General features: G+C 61.8%; 1 protein-coding gene across 1 annotated transcript; it reads right to left on the bottom strand.

Annotated features, from left to right (window-relative positions):
* Nucleotides 1–1624: 1624 nt before the first annotated feature.
* On the bottom strand, nucleotides 1625–13573 carry ACP7 (acid phosphatase 7, tartrate resistant (putative)). Its single transcript, XM_034792894.1, has 14 exons — nucleotides 13304–13573; nucleotides 11030–11286; nucleotides 10207–10407; nucleotides 9463–9645; nucleotides 8827–8852; nucleotides 8047–8144; nucleotides 7446–7508; nucleotides 6842–6956; nucleotides 6636–6749; nucleotides 6344–6401; nucleotides 5302–5369; nucleotides 5115–5186; nucleotides 4265–4402; nucleotides 1625–2675 (listed from the first exon to the last, which is right to left on the bottom strand). Exons 2-14 carry the CDS (start codon nucleotides 11130–11132, stop codon nucleotides 2610–2612), a joined length of 1305 nt encoding a protein of 434 aa, XP_034648785.1. The 5' UTR covers nucleotides 11133–11286; nucleotides 13304–13573; the 3' UTR covers nucleotides 1625–2609.
* Nucleotides 13574–13698: the final 125 nt, after the last annotated feature.

Genomic DNA, 13698 nt, shown 5'->3' with positions numbered 1-13698 from the left:
AAGACCGTGCAGTAATGAATTTGCTTTTATTCAGCCCAGGTATACATACAGCCATACAACCCTCCCCTCTACTTTATTTGATGTTGGAGCCATTCTGTACCCAGCTGCCTCATTCACAGATGATGAACCAGAAGAGGCCAGGCTAACCTCTTGCATAACCCAGGCACTCAGACTTCCCTGAATTCATTTCTGTTTGAACTAGCGCCTACCTAGGGATCTTTTTTAAACTGTAGCATTAACTACTTGGCTAACGCCGCTGAGCTGGGTTCTCAGTGCCCGCTCGCTCTTTGAATCCTGATAAACTCTTGGCCTCCAGGAGATCATGTGACAGTGAGTTCCACCGGCTAACGGGTGAAAAAGGCACAGGCGCTGAGGTTTTCTTTTCCCCGGGGGTACTGTCCCAAGGCCCTGCCCCCACTCCACCCCTCCTCCGAGGCCCTACCCTCACTCCGCCTCTTCCAGCTCCCAATCTACCCCTCTCCCCCCAAACCCCCACCCCCCCCCCCCCTCTTCCCACCACCATTCCGCCCCTTCCCCGAGACCCCCACCCGCTTGCTGCTCTCTGCCCTCCCTCAAGCCCCACCCCCAGCTAATCGGAGGTGCCGCCAAACAGCTGTGACTGGCGGGTGCTGAGCACCCACTATTTTTTTCCCCATTTTTACCATGTGCAAAGTCCCCGTCTTTCAGTCTCTCTTAATAGGAGCCAATAGCTTAAAACAGTTAACCCAGGCTCGTGACTTTTACACCGTTATCAAGGCCCAGACAGGAAACTGAGCTCCTTCGTCCTCCGGGTTCTGAGCTGCCTTAGCACGGAGGAGCCCCAGTCACGGAGCCCATCGCGCTAGGCGCTGTACAAACACACAAGAAAAACACGGCCCCTGCTCCAAAACGGCTGACAAGGAGAAGAGGTGGGACCGATGTGGGAGCGCAGGGAGACAGTCTTGGTCAGCGAGACGGGCAGTACCTCACGGCCGCCAATGTCAGCGTGGGGGAAAGAACGAACTCTCCCCTCGGCTCTCCGCAAAGGGCGGCAGAAATCTGGCCTAGCATTGGCCCGCCCCCGACTGTGGCAACGATCTAGGAGGAACCTGGGAGCCAGCGGGCTCTCTCACCGGCCCACGAAGGAGAGATGCTGCAGCAGCGTCTATCTCACGCCCTTGACGCAGGGCACTGTGTATCGGTAATCAGAAAACTTAGACACCCCCCCCCACTCCCCCCCTCCCACCCACCCACACACCCCTCACAGCCAGCGCATGGACCCAGAGACTCCTGGAAATTCTCCCTGTGCCAGCCACCTATCTGGGAGACACCATAAATCCGGACTGCCTGCCTGCCATCCGTCCCCTCACCTGAGCCCTTGCTGGCCAGGTGCTCCTCAGGTCATCACCTGACCTCTACCCCCCAGCTTCAGGTAGGAGACAGCTGATCAGTCCCAGGTGGGGCTGAGCCCGCCTCCCCTTAAAGGGGCCGGTGACAGAGCTGAAGGCTCCTCTCTGTGACTCAAGGATTTGGAGGGGGCACCTCCTGGTCTACACCCAAGAAGAATCTGGCCCTAAACCAGTCAAGGCACCCAAGGCAAATCAAGCGGCGTCTGAAGGAGATGGGCATCGCACACCTTTTGAGCTTGATTTTGTGTCGTTCATTTCCAGAGCATCAATACAAAAGACCCAGCGCGTAGCTCGAAGCATTAAGGATCGTACAGCGAACCTCAGAGATGTACCGTGGGCCGCGCTTGATGGCGAAAGGCAAATCTAGCCCCATCCCTCGCCGCCTTGCAGCTCCGTGTGGGGCTTATTGCATTACAGGGACCAGCAGCAGGGGAGAAGGCCTGGTCCTAGCGTCAGCTCATGGAGGAAAGAACAACTAAGGAAAGAAAACCACCAGCTCCCGGCACCCCTTCCCCCACACACAGTCTGAGGGCTAGAAAGATTCAAGAGGCAGAGATGCCTCAGGCAGTCTCTGGAGAACATTTTAACTCTATGGGGTTTTTTCAGTAAGAGGCAGAATGGGCCAGTGGCTTGAACAAAGGACTGGGAGTCAGGATGCCTGGGTTCTATTCCTGACATCATAGAGGTGAGGGGTAGACCTAGTGGTTAGAACGGGGGGCTGGGAATCAGGATTCCTGGGTTCTGTTCCTGCCGAGGGGAGTGGGGTGTAGTGGTTAGAGCAGGGGGCTGGGAATCAGGACTCCTGGGTTCTATTCCTGACTCTGAGAAGGGAATGGGATCTAGTGATTAGGGCAGGGAAGACTGGAAAGCAAGACCCCTACATCTATGATTTTGGTCAAAGTTCTTCCTTGCTTTGTGCCTCAGTTTCCCCATCTATAAACTGGGAATACACAGACACAACCCCACCCGTAGAAAGTGCTCTGAGACCTAATACGCTCAGTTGCAGCAAAGCGCTTGTTCACCGTCATAAAGACCCAGCTGCAGGAGCAGGCGTGTCCTTCCAGTGCCATACGTCAGGCCCTGCCAGAGCGGCCTTTGGATTTGATCAGATTCGTTTGTAGTCCCGCAGGGAGCTCTGCCTCCAGCCACATAACGAGGATTTCAGGGGGTCCCGGGGACGCAGTCCCTCTGCTCAACTCAGGGCTGGGGCCTCCTGCCAGGCTAATGCCAAGCTTTGGGGCCGTGCAACTCCTTGATGAGCCAGATCCCATCCACGACTTTCCCGTCCTGAAAGACAAAACCAGGACTCGGGTTCAGGGGTGGCTCCAGGGGACGTTCCCCTACTGCTCAGAACCCAGACGAGCTTCATGGGGAGCCTCAGAACCCAGGGCGGGTCTATGGCAACGTGTCGGGAATGGGGATGGGAGGGATGGATTGGGACCACAAAGGGGAAAGTTCACACTGGTGGGAGCGGTGGGATTGCAGTCTATCCCCAGGGGCATGAAGATGTGCCTCATCCCCCCAGATCTCTAGAGCTATTTCCCCTCCACGAGACCCACATTCTGTTTTTCACCAAATCCTTCCCCCGCACCCACCCCTTGATCTGAAGCACCGATTAAGGATTCAAATGAAGTTGGTGATCACATTTCTAACGAAGGAAACATCCACGTTTAGCAAACCGCAGCTACCCGGATCTGGATTTACTCCTAATGCTGGGAGGGGAGTGGGGTCTAGCACTTAGAGCAGGGAAGGCTGGGAATCAAGACCTGAGGGTTTGAACTCAAGGTGAGGCTGCTCTAGAGAGGGGGCGGGAGAACTCTGGGAGGTTCCAATCCGGATTCCATGGCTCAGGCGTGTTTCCAGTGTGAACCCACCAAAAGAGCAGGGATCTGCCCGGCTTCCCGCCACACAGGAGCCAGATTCCCAACAGCCTTCGGCACCTACTCCCAGCCCCCCTCCCCGCTCTACTCACTAGACCCCACTCCCCTCCCTGTTTTCCCCCTATAGCCGCTTGGAGCTGGACAAGCCCAAATGCTTCCCGTGCCTTTCTTCAGAGCCGCCCAGCTCCAGACTTTTCCCACCCTAGGCTGGAGGAGAGTTCAGGGCTGCTTTACCCCCAGGGTTTCCCTTCTCTTACTGCCTCGTGGTGACACCCTGTGGGTGCCACTAAGATTCAGGGAGAGGTTGCTATGGCAGGAGCTGTCCAGGTGGTGACGCTGGACAGGGTTTGTGCAGACAGCTGGGCGCAGGTGGGAGCAATCGGGGGGGGGGGGGGGGGGGGGGGGGGGGGGGGGGGGGGGGGCTGGGAATCAGGACTCCTGGGTCCTCTCCCCAGTTGTGGGAGGGGAGTGATGTCTAATGGTTAGAGCAGAGGGGTGCTGGGAGTCAGGGCTTCTGGGTTCTATCCTTGGTTCTGGAAGGGGCGTGGTGTCTAGTGGTTAGAGTGGGGGGGGCTGGGAGACAGGACACCTGGGTTCTATCCTTGGTTCTGCAAGGGGAGTGGGCTCCAGTGGTTAGAGCAGGGGGGCTGGGAGTCAGGATGCCTGGGTTCTATCCAGGACTCTGGGAGGGGAGTGGGGTCTAGTGGTTAGAGCGGGGGTGGGGGCTGGGAGTCAGGACGCCTGGGTTCTATCCGGGACTCTGGGAGGGGAGAGGGGTCTAGTGGTTAGAGCGGGGGGGGGCTGGGAGTCAGGACGCCTGGGTTCTATCCTTCGTTCTGGAAGGGGAGTGGGGTCTAGTGGTTAATGTTCAGTGCCCAGATACCCCTGCAATGGGTCCACTGCACAGTGCAACACACATGGAGCCTGCCCAGGCCGGGATCGGACCGGGCAGGACAGGGTGGGCGTTGGGGGGCCCATCCGCCAGCCGTGCCATACCTGGTCATCAGACACTTGCTCCAGCCAGATGTGGCTGTGGTTGAGGATTTGCAGGCGCGTGTAGCCATAGTCCTCGATGCGCAGGGCGCTCCACTCCCGTGGGTTGGGGACAAAGGGGTCCAGCCTCTCCTTACAGCCCTGCGGGGAGGAGGGGGGCAGAGTCCATTGCATGACCATGGGGGGGGGGCTACTTCTTAGCTTGGTTCCCAGCTCAACTCCTCCTCCCGCTGCCTCAGCCCCGCCTCCACTGCACATCAATCCCTCCACCCCCTACCCTTTCAAGGCAGCGCGGCCTAGCAGATAGAGCATTGTATGGCGACCCCGGTGCCCTTGGGCGAATCGCTGCCTTGCCCGTGCCTCAGTTTCCCTCTTCTCAGCCTTTCTTCCAGCTTCACGTCTCCTCCCCTGATCCCTCCATCTTCCCATGGAGCCTCTTACACTCACCGCTCCCTCCCCACTCCTCCATCCATCCCCTGGGCAGCTGGGGCCCAATCCTGCCCCACCCCCACGCAGCAGGACTGTCCTAGGACAGGATCAGGCCCAGCTCCGCTCCTCGTACTCTTGCCCTTAAACTACCCCCCTCCCCCAACAGGCCTCTAAATTAAGCCCCAATCCTGGAAGCGCCCGCACTGAATTTCAATGGGATCCGAGGACACTCAGCATCACTTGGGAGGTGTCTGGCACTTAACAGGATCAGGCCCTTAAACCGCGGGCAGAGACACCCGGCCCCGTGGCGGTCAGCGGTAGGCGTCAACATTGACTCGCAAGGCGAGCAGAGGCAGGCCCCTGGCGGCTGGCATGAGTGGGTGGTGCTGGGTGCGCTACCAGGCTCGGGCCAGCTGTCACTTACGGCCGATCCGGTGATGATGTGGACGGGCGCCCGGGGGTTGGTGTAGGGCGATTTGGTGCTGCCGTTGTAGACCTGCAGTGGGGGGAAGCAGACGGGGTCGTTTCAGACTCAGATCTCGGACTTAATCCCCCAACCAGGCCGGACAGCGACCCCGGAGGACCCCCAAGTCCCTCTGCTCAAGAGTCACCTGGTAGTTGTAGACAGGCCACAGCCTCTCGTAGGAGTGTTCATGGGCCCACAGCTCTAGGTCGACACCTGGTGAAGAGAGCACAGCACCGGCTCAGGACTCTGGCCACTGGATCTTAGACCCATGGCTGGATTGGGGGCCGAGGCGTGCTCTGCCCTGGGGCCCTGTCGCCGGGCGAGCCGGCCCTTTAAGAGATTGGGTGTGGGGCTCAGCCCAGTCCCCAGGTGAATCGCAGGAGATTGCCCCAACACGCCGCTGTCAGAATCTGTCTCTCTATAAGGACACGTGACAGGAATCATATACCAACCGGGACCCGCTGGGCCTTGTACGGGCAGTGAAGAAAGAATGAGCGAGGTGGGCCGGGAACGGGCGCGGGAAGGAGTTACGCAAGCCAGTACCTACAGCCGGCCCTAGAGAAAGTAACGCTGGGCCGCCCGCTTTCCTGGGCCTGCGGGGTAAACTGAGCCAGGCCAGACCTCGGAGGGCAATGGAAAAAGGAACCAAAGCCATCCAGCTAAACGAGCGGGTGGGGAGGGGGGCAGGCTGCTTAACCAGCCCGGCCGGTGACGGAGCCTGCGCCCCCAGGAATCCTTCGCGGCGCTGGAAACAGAGACAGTAGACGGTGGGAGATCGAAGCAGAAAAGTCCTTTGAGGCGTCCGTCACCCGGGGCCAGAGTTGAGAAAGGTGCCGGGGGACCGAAGTCCCTGGGGTGTGGGCTCTGTCGCTGCCGTCCGGGAGTGTCCGGGGAGAGGGACTGGGCCGTTGGGGTCTCCCTGCATCAGTACCCAGGCTGGCTCATCCCCACGGCTGCTGGGGGCAGGGCTCTGGGCCAGGGCTGCCGGACATAGAGACACTCAGGGGGTGACAGAAGCCCGTCCTGGTCGGCGTGAGCCCCCAAAGTGCCTTGGTGTCACCCCTCCCCTCCTCCTGTTGCCCTGGGGCTCCAGCTGACAGCCCCAGCATACGTTCTGCAGGGGGAGCTTCCCAGGTTCCCCCTAGGGGGCACCGCCAGAGGAGGCTGGAGGGATGGGCAGCGGGTACCGTATTTATAGAACAGGTCCTCCAGGCCGTACAGATGTTGGGGGAGCCCTCGGCGAACCTGAGGGGAAAGACAGCGGGGGGGAGGGGGAATCAGCAGCTGGAGGGGGCCCTGGCGGGTTACCCCACATTCTCTCTCTAAGGCCCTCCAGCGAGGTCCCCCCCCGCCACGTGGAACGGCCTCCCTGGATCAGTCTGCCGGTCCCCACTCAGCTCCCCGCACACCTCCCCCTGCCTGCTGGGTGCAAGAGCCTCCTCCTCCCTCCTCTGCAGCGCCCCCCCCGGCCCCACTCACGATGCTCTCGTGCTCCGTGCAGTCGTCGAGGTCATTGTTGGAGCAGTACATGGGCCGGTGCCCCATGGTGATGATCCACGGGTGGCGCCGGCGCCGATCCGGCCGCGTGGCCTCCTGCCGCCAAGGGGGAGAGAGAGAGTCTGTGAGCGAGACAGTCTGGACGGGCGGGCAGCCAGGAGGGCTAGGGGCTGGGGGGGTGGGTCTACCTGTAGGTCTCTCTCTAGCCATTGGTACTGCTCCTGGACGAGGTGACGGCCATAGTTCAGGTAGAAATACACCTCGGTGGAGAAGGAGATGATGTGGGCAGGGCCGACGTCCCAGCTAGGGGCAGAGAAGCAGAATCATACGGTGACAAGGGAGGGAGGGCAAAGAATGAGCCCTGTGCTATGCTGGGGGGAAACTGAAGCACACGATGCGAGAAGCAGCATGCCCCTCAACACAGACACGGAATCAGTAGCAGCAATAGAACCCGGCTCCCAGTCCTCCCTGCTCCCCTCCCAGGGCTGGGGATAGAACCCAGGAGTCCTGACTCCCAGCCCCCCTGCTCTAGACTCCACTGTCCTCACAGGGCTGGGGATAAAACTCAGGCGTCCCGACTCCCAGCCTCCCTGCTCTAACCACTAGACCCCACTTCCCTCCCAGAGCTGGGGATAGAACCCAGGCGTCCCAGCCCCCTGGCCCCACACTCTAACCAAGCACAGCCAGGCCCAGAGAGTCCTGCCCCTAGTGTTCTTATCCCCCTGCACCTCTGCCGGGGTTGGGCGCCTGGGGCTGGAACGCTGCCCCCTGGGGGCCAGGCGGGGTGCTCACCTGTACCACAGGCCCTCCGTGTCACCGGGCATGCTGAATCGGGCACGGTAGTTGGAGAAGTTGCTGGTGGGGGGGAGGAAGAACAATTAGGGGCAGCAGCGGGGGGGGGTGAGGGAGGGTCTGGGGGGGTGGATTTAATCCTCCCCCCTCCCAATTCCCAGACTGGCATCTCAAGCATCCCTACGCACCCCTCACCCTGGCCTCTAGGCTGCCGCTCCTAGTCCCTCTCCGGGAGCAGATGGAGACACCTCCGGCTCCACCACCTCTTCCCCCGCCCCAACCACAGGCTGAGAGGCTCCCAGGGCAACAAATCCCCCTCCCCCATAATCCCATCAGGCCGTATAGACCCATAAATCCTCTCTGAGCCAGGTGCTCTGGCAGTTCCCTGCAGGGGCACGTCCTGCATGTGTCCGACAGGGGGCGCTGTTCAAGCATGGAGCAAATAAACCCCAGCAGAGGTCAGTGGCCAAGGCTGGGAGGGAATCCGCGGGCAGCGTGTGGGGTGGGGAAAGGGGAGAGAGCTGGGGGGTGGCTGAGGTGTGAGAGGGGCAGAGCCAGCCGTCGCGCCCATAGGCACCCCGTGCGAGATCCGCCCACTCACTATTTCTCCTCGTGGTTCCCCGGGCACGTCATGTACGGCACCGACGCGGCGACGGGCTCGATCTTGCGCATGAAGGCGTCTCCGACCCTGGCGTTACACTACACCCCAGAGACAGTCGCATCAGCCGAGGCGCCCGGGAACGCTGCACCCTCGGAGCGCATTTACACACCTGGGGGCTGTGTGTACCCCGGGGGACTGTAGGGCCACGTGCATAGAAGTGGGTGGGCAGATCCGTGTGCAAATGCAACACGCGTGTGGGTTTGCATACATGGCCACCAGGGCAAGGATGGGGGGTGGGGTGGACGGGCCCAACCCGCCTGCCATTGTTGCTTCAATTCCCATCGTAGGCGACACAGCTCTATGGCACATCCCAAGGCAGCTCCAATCTCCCATGGGCCTGGGCTCAGAATACCGGCCTCCTGGGCAAGTCGCCGTGTACGGGAATCAAACCCACGTGCCAGCCTCTGCCAACTGGGTTAGCTCCAGGGCTGGGGCAGCTTTGTCAACCTCGCTGAGTCCATGAGACACGCAGGGGAGAGATACCCGACCAGGCCGGGTGGGGACGCACACAGGTGGATGTGCATTCATGGGGGCCCAGAAACCCTTGGAGCTGAGCACACGGCCCCTTCTCCGGGGGGACCCCTCCCGACATCGGCCCTGGATCTCCACTGCAGAGACGCCAGCGAGCGGGGCCAGCCCCCCGAACATGGAGGGGAGCAGGATGGGGCGCAGCCGGAGGAGAAGGGAAGGTGCAGGAGGCAGCGTGGCTACAGAATTTACCTGGTCCATGTCATAGGCAAAATCCCCTGGGAAAGACAAGAGGATCACAGTGAATCGGCTGCTCTGCCCTGGGGGCAGGGGGTGGCCTGGGGGAGATTTTACCCAGATTGGGGGTTACCCCCCCCCCATTATTAAGCCAGCAGTGCTGGCTTGATGCCCCCTGAATCCTGCCCTAATCTCTGGAGGGGAGAGGGGTGCTCCTTAAATTGAGATCCCCAACAAGGGGGGCAGTTAGTGCCCCTAGTGGTGCTTTGGGGGACGTGGGCCCTGGACACGGACCCAGCGAGTTCATTCCAGGGGGCACCAACGGGTCCTGAGATGGGGATGACTGTCGGTCATTCCTGACATGGATGGGATGGGAGCTGGCGCCCCCTGGAGGGAAAAGGCCCCATGTCCCATTCCCTGCCCCCTGAGCCAGCCAGTCCCTGCCCTGGGACCAGATCAGCAGCGCCCCCTAAAGGGGAAAGGCCACATGTCCCATTCCCCGACCCTTGAGCCAGCCAGTCTCCTGTCCTGGGGCGGGATCACCAGCGCCCCCTAGAGGAAAAAGCCCCGTGTCCCATCCCCGCCCCCTGAGCCCGTCCCTTCTCCAGCCCCGATCCCAGGAACCTGGGGGGAGCGCGGCGTGACACCGACCTACGTGCAGGATCACGTCGTACATGTCCTGCTGCGTGTCGCGCTGGAGCCTGGGCAGGGACTGGGGGTTGATGTTCCCCATGTCACCGAAGACAGCGAGACGCGGGCTCCAGTCGGTGCCATTCTGCAGAGCCCGGAAGCCGTAGAGCCGGCTCCAGCCCAGCGGGCTCCCGCAGCGATAAGCTACAGGGGAAGAGCAGGGAGAGACTCAAAGGCCTGTAGGGTGACCAGACAGCAAGTGTGAAAAATCGGGACAGGGGGTGGGGGGTAATAGGAGCCTATATAAGAAAAAGACCCCAAAATCGGGACTATCCCTTTAAAATCAGGACATCTGGTCACCCTAGCCCCCTGCCGTTTGTGTATGTGGGGGGGGGGGGCTGAGTGCTCGGGGTTGGGGTGCATTTGGGCCCAACGCAGATTTGGACCCGGTGATGGTGGATATTGCTGGGTGACACTGGGCTTGTGTGTGTGCCCCACCTCTCAGTGCGTGCGCGTGTGGCTGGGCGTGTGCGTGTGTCGGGACACGTGTGAGTGTGACGAGACGTCAGGGAGCATGGCAGGGTGTCTGGGCGCCCCCCCCATCAGTGCGTGTCCCCAGGTCTCCCCTTCCCGTGTGCAGCCCGTTCTCCAGCCCTGCCCCCGTGTCTCTGTCCCTCATCTGGTGGCTCGGTGCGGATGAAGTCTGCAGTGCGCCGGGCCCCCGCCCACTGCCAGGAGAGGAGCCGCGGCCGGACCCCCACTCACCGTAGCGCTGCCCGGGGGCCAGGCCCCGCAGGGTGACCCGGTGGATGAACATGCTGCGGCGCAACCACCCGCCGTCCACGAACCGGCTGGCGTGGCCCTTGGCGGAGGTGGTGAAGACCTCGCCCGGCTCTGGGCCGAACTCCACGATGGAGCCGGCCGGGTCAAAGGTCGTCCAGGTGACGGTCATGGCGGTGGGGTCGCCTGCCAGGGTTAGAACAGCCCGGTGAGCGCTCAGAGCCCGAGTCCTTCCCGAGACGCCGGCCCGCTCCCCACACTGGCTCTGTCTAGGTGCTACGAGGGCTAATTCCACACAGAGCCGGTTCCATCCACTCCTACCCCGCTCCAGCTCCATCCTCTGGCTCTGACCCTCCGGATGGGCCTATGGCCAGGCCCGGAACCAGACCCTGGTTTCCAAGGAGCTGGATCTGCCTGGGAAACTGATTCAACCTTCCCCCATCTCACCAACACCCTGGAACTGAGACAGGGAAGTGTTTGCAGTTTGCAGGAACTGAGACACAGAGAGGGGAAGGGACTGACTTGAAGCGAGACAAAGTGGTCACTGCCTGAGCTGGTTTAGAACCCAGGAGTCCTGGCTCCCAGCCCCCCCCCCCCCAACCACTAGACCCCACTCCCCTCCCAGGGCTGGGGATAGAACTCAGGAGTCCTGGCTCCCAGCCCGCTTGCTTTAACCACTAGACACCACTCCCCTCCCAGAGCTGGGGACCCCAGGCCCAATAATATAAACATTAATAACCCCATGGAGCTGGGCTCCCAGCCTCCCCCCAGGTCCCCCAGCCTGGAGACGGGGCCCCGACAGCCTCACCTGGGTAGGAGAGATGCACTTGCTCGGGCTGGGTGCGGCGGGTGCCCTGGCACAGCACCCAGGGGAGCACCAGGCAGAGCCAGCCGCGCGGCCCCATCCTCATCCTGCTCTTCCCGGCTGTGTGGGAGAGGGACGGGGAAACGAAAGCCGTGGGGCGCTGGCCTGTGAGCGGGTCAGATCCTCCTGTTGTCCTGAGTCAGCGCCACACAGCTCTGATTTCCACAGCCTGATACGTCAGCAGTAAGGCCAGGCAACTCCTGTGGGGCAGAGTTCAAATTCACAGAGTTATGGGGGGGCTGGATCTTGGGGGGCCCAGATGGAGGCCTGGGAGCAGGGGTAAGGGGGAGCTGGCTCTGGGGGTCTCCTAGTGGGGAGGCTAGGAGGAGGTGCTGGGGGACCCAGCTCTGGGGCTCCCTGATGGGGTGTAGGAGCGGAGTTATTGGGGAGCTGGCTGCAGGGGACAAACACGTCCCTTATGGTGGATCCCTGTATAGACAGCCAACACACGCCACCCCAGAGGCAGCTGCATCTCAGCATTGGGCAAGGGATCCCTGGAAAAACAGCCTCCACGCCCTCACGAAGGGGGGCTGAGGGGATACAGTCTGTTGGAGAGGGATCAGGGTGCCCTGGCAGAAGGGGGATGGGGGTCCCTGTGCCATGGGACAGCAACCAAAATTCTCCCTCCCACCTCAAGCCCCAGGCCAACACCGGCTGCCCCTCCCCTGCCAGTTGCTCCTGGCTCTGCCCCAGGGCACTAGGCAGGTGCCCCTCCGCACCACGCTGACCCACTAGGACGGGCAGCCCAGAGTCCCACTCCTGGGCGAACCCGAGAGCAGAGGCAGACAAACAGGCACGCCCTGTTATCCAAGCTGCCACCCACACCAGCCGTCCCGCCCCCCAACTCTGCCTGGAACCCCAATTAGGGCCTTGGGTGGTGCCAGATGGGCAACCTTGCAAACAGACGACCTGTGCAACCACGGAGTGAGTAGTGCCAGGGAGATACCACTGGGCCCCCCCCCCCCACATACTGCCCCCTACCCTAGTATTAAAGCCCCAGCTCCCTGAGCCACGGGGTGATGGGAGAACCTAGCCAGGCCCAAGAAATCAGTCATTGGAAAGCACCGAGGGATGGATCCGCCTCAAGGATTCCACGCGGGAGTGGACGGGGCGCTGGCAGGTGGAGACGCCGGCTTGACCTGACCGGCTGGGTTATCCAATGGCCAGTGTTGCAACATTAAAGCAAGTCATGAGATGGGGGGGAAATGGGGAAGGAAGATCTAGTGCTTCTTAGGTCAGGGCGCTCTGTTAGAGCGTGGGGGGATGTGAGGCAGGACTCCTGGGTTCTCTCCCCAGCTCTGGAAGGGGAGTGGGATCTAGTGGTTAGAGCAGGAGGTGTGGGCTGGGAATCAGGACTCTTGGGTTCTATTTCTAGCTTTGGGAGCTTTCTACCCCCCTATGGCATTCCCACTCAGGGCAGCAGCCGGACTGCAGACGCCGTGGGGCAGGGCCCAGCTCCATGCCTGTGCTCTGCGAGTTGCTGGGCATCAGTTACGGTGCTGACATGGTCAGTCCTTCCCTGGCTGCTCTCAGCCACCCCCACATACCCCGAGGGAGGTGGTTCAATGTCATTGACCCCGTTTGTGCAGGTGGGGAAACTGAGGCACAGCACGTAGGCAGGGACTTGCCCAAAGTCACGTGGGGAGTCTGTGAGACAGCAGGGATTAGAACCCAGCCCTGGGAGGTTAATAACAGTGACCTACTTTAATCACTATAACCCCCCTCCCCTCCCTTCCCCAAAGTGGGGAGAGAACCCAGGAGTCCTGGCTCCCAGACCCCCTGCTCTAGCCACTAGAACCCACTCCCCTCCCACAGCTGGGGAGAGAACCCAGGAGTCCTAGCTCCCAGACCCCCCTGCTCTAACCACTAGACCCCACTCCCCTCCCAGAGCTCAATATAGAACCCAGGAGTCCTGGCTCCCAGCCCCCCCCCTGCTCTAACCACTACACCCCACTCCCCTCCCAGAGCTGGGAAAAGAACCCAGGAGTCCTGGCTCCCAGACCCCCTGCTCTAGCCACTACACCCCACTCCCCTCCCAGAGCTGGGAAAAGAACCCAGGAGTCCTGTCTCCCAGCCCCCCTGCTCTAGCCACTACACCCCACTCCCCTCCCAGAGCTGGGGAAAGAACCCAGGAGTCCTGGCTCCCAGACCCCCCAACCACTCGCTCACACACCCCTGCCCAGCCAGAGGTCTCCCTAGCCCCGCACTCGCGTTTACCTCGCTCCGCAGCTCCCCGCACGGCCAGGGCTCCCCCGCTGTCCTCCCAGGGCTGAGGCCGGTCAGCTCGATGCAGGCACCGGGCTGCCCCGCCTGCTGTCGGCTCCCTCCGCAGCCCAACCAGCCGGTGCTGCAGGGCCGGGGCGGAAGGACGTCAGCCCGCAGGAGGCACCGAGCGGCTGGTGGCCCCGGGGCTGGGGAGGGAGGCAGGGGCGGGCAGAGCCGCACACCCTGCACGGGGCATGTGCCCGCCCCACACCGGAAAAGAAGCTGGGAGATGGAGGGGGGTGAAAAGTAAGGGGGGGGGGCAGGACTCCTGGGTTCTCTCCCCAGTTCCAGGAGAGCAGTGCGGTCTAGTGGTTAGAGGGGGGGGGCAATGCCGGGGGTGGGGAGAG

This window comes from Trachemys scripta, chromosome 16, assembly GCF_013100865.1.
Source record: "Trachemys scripta elegans isolate TJP31775 chromosome 16, CAS_Tse_1.0, whole genome shotgun sequence".
Lineage (NCBI taxonomy): Eukaryota > Metazoa > Chordata > Testudines > Emydidae > Trachemys > Trachemys scripta.
Note: the sequence above shows the minus strand (reverse complement) of the source record. Positions and strands in the feature narration are given on the sequence as shown.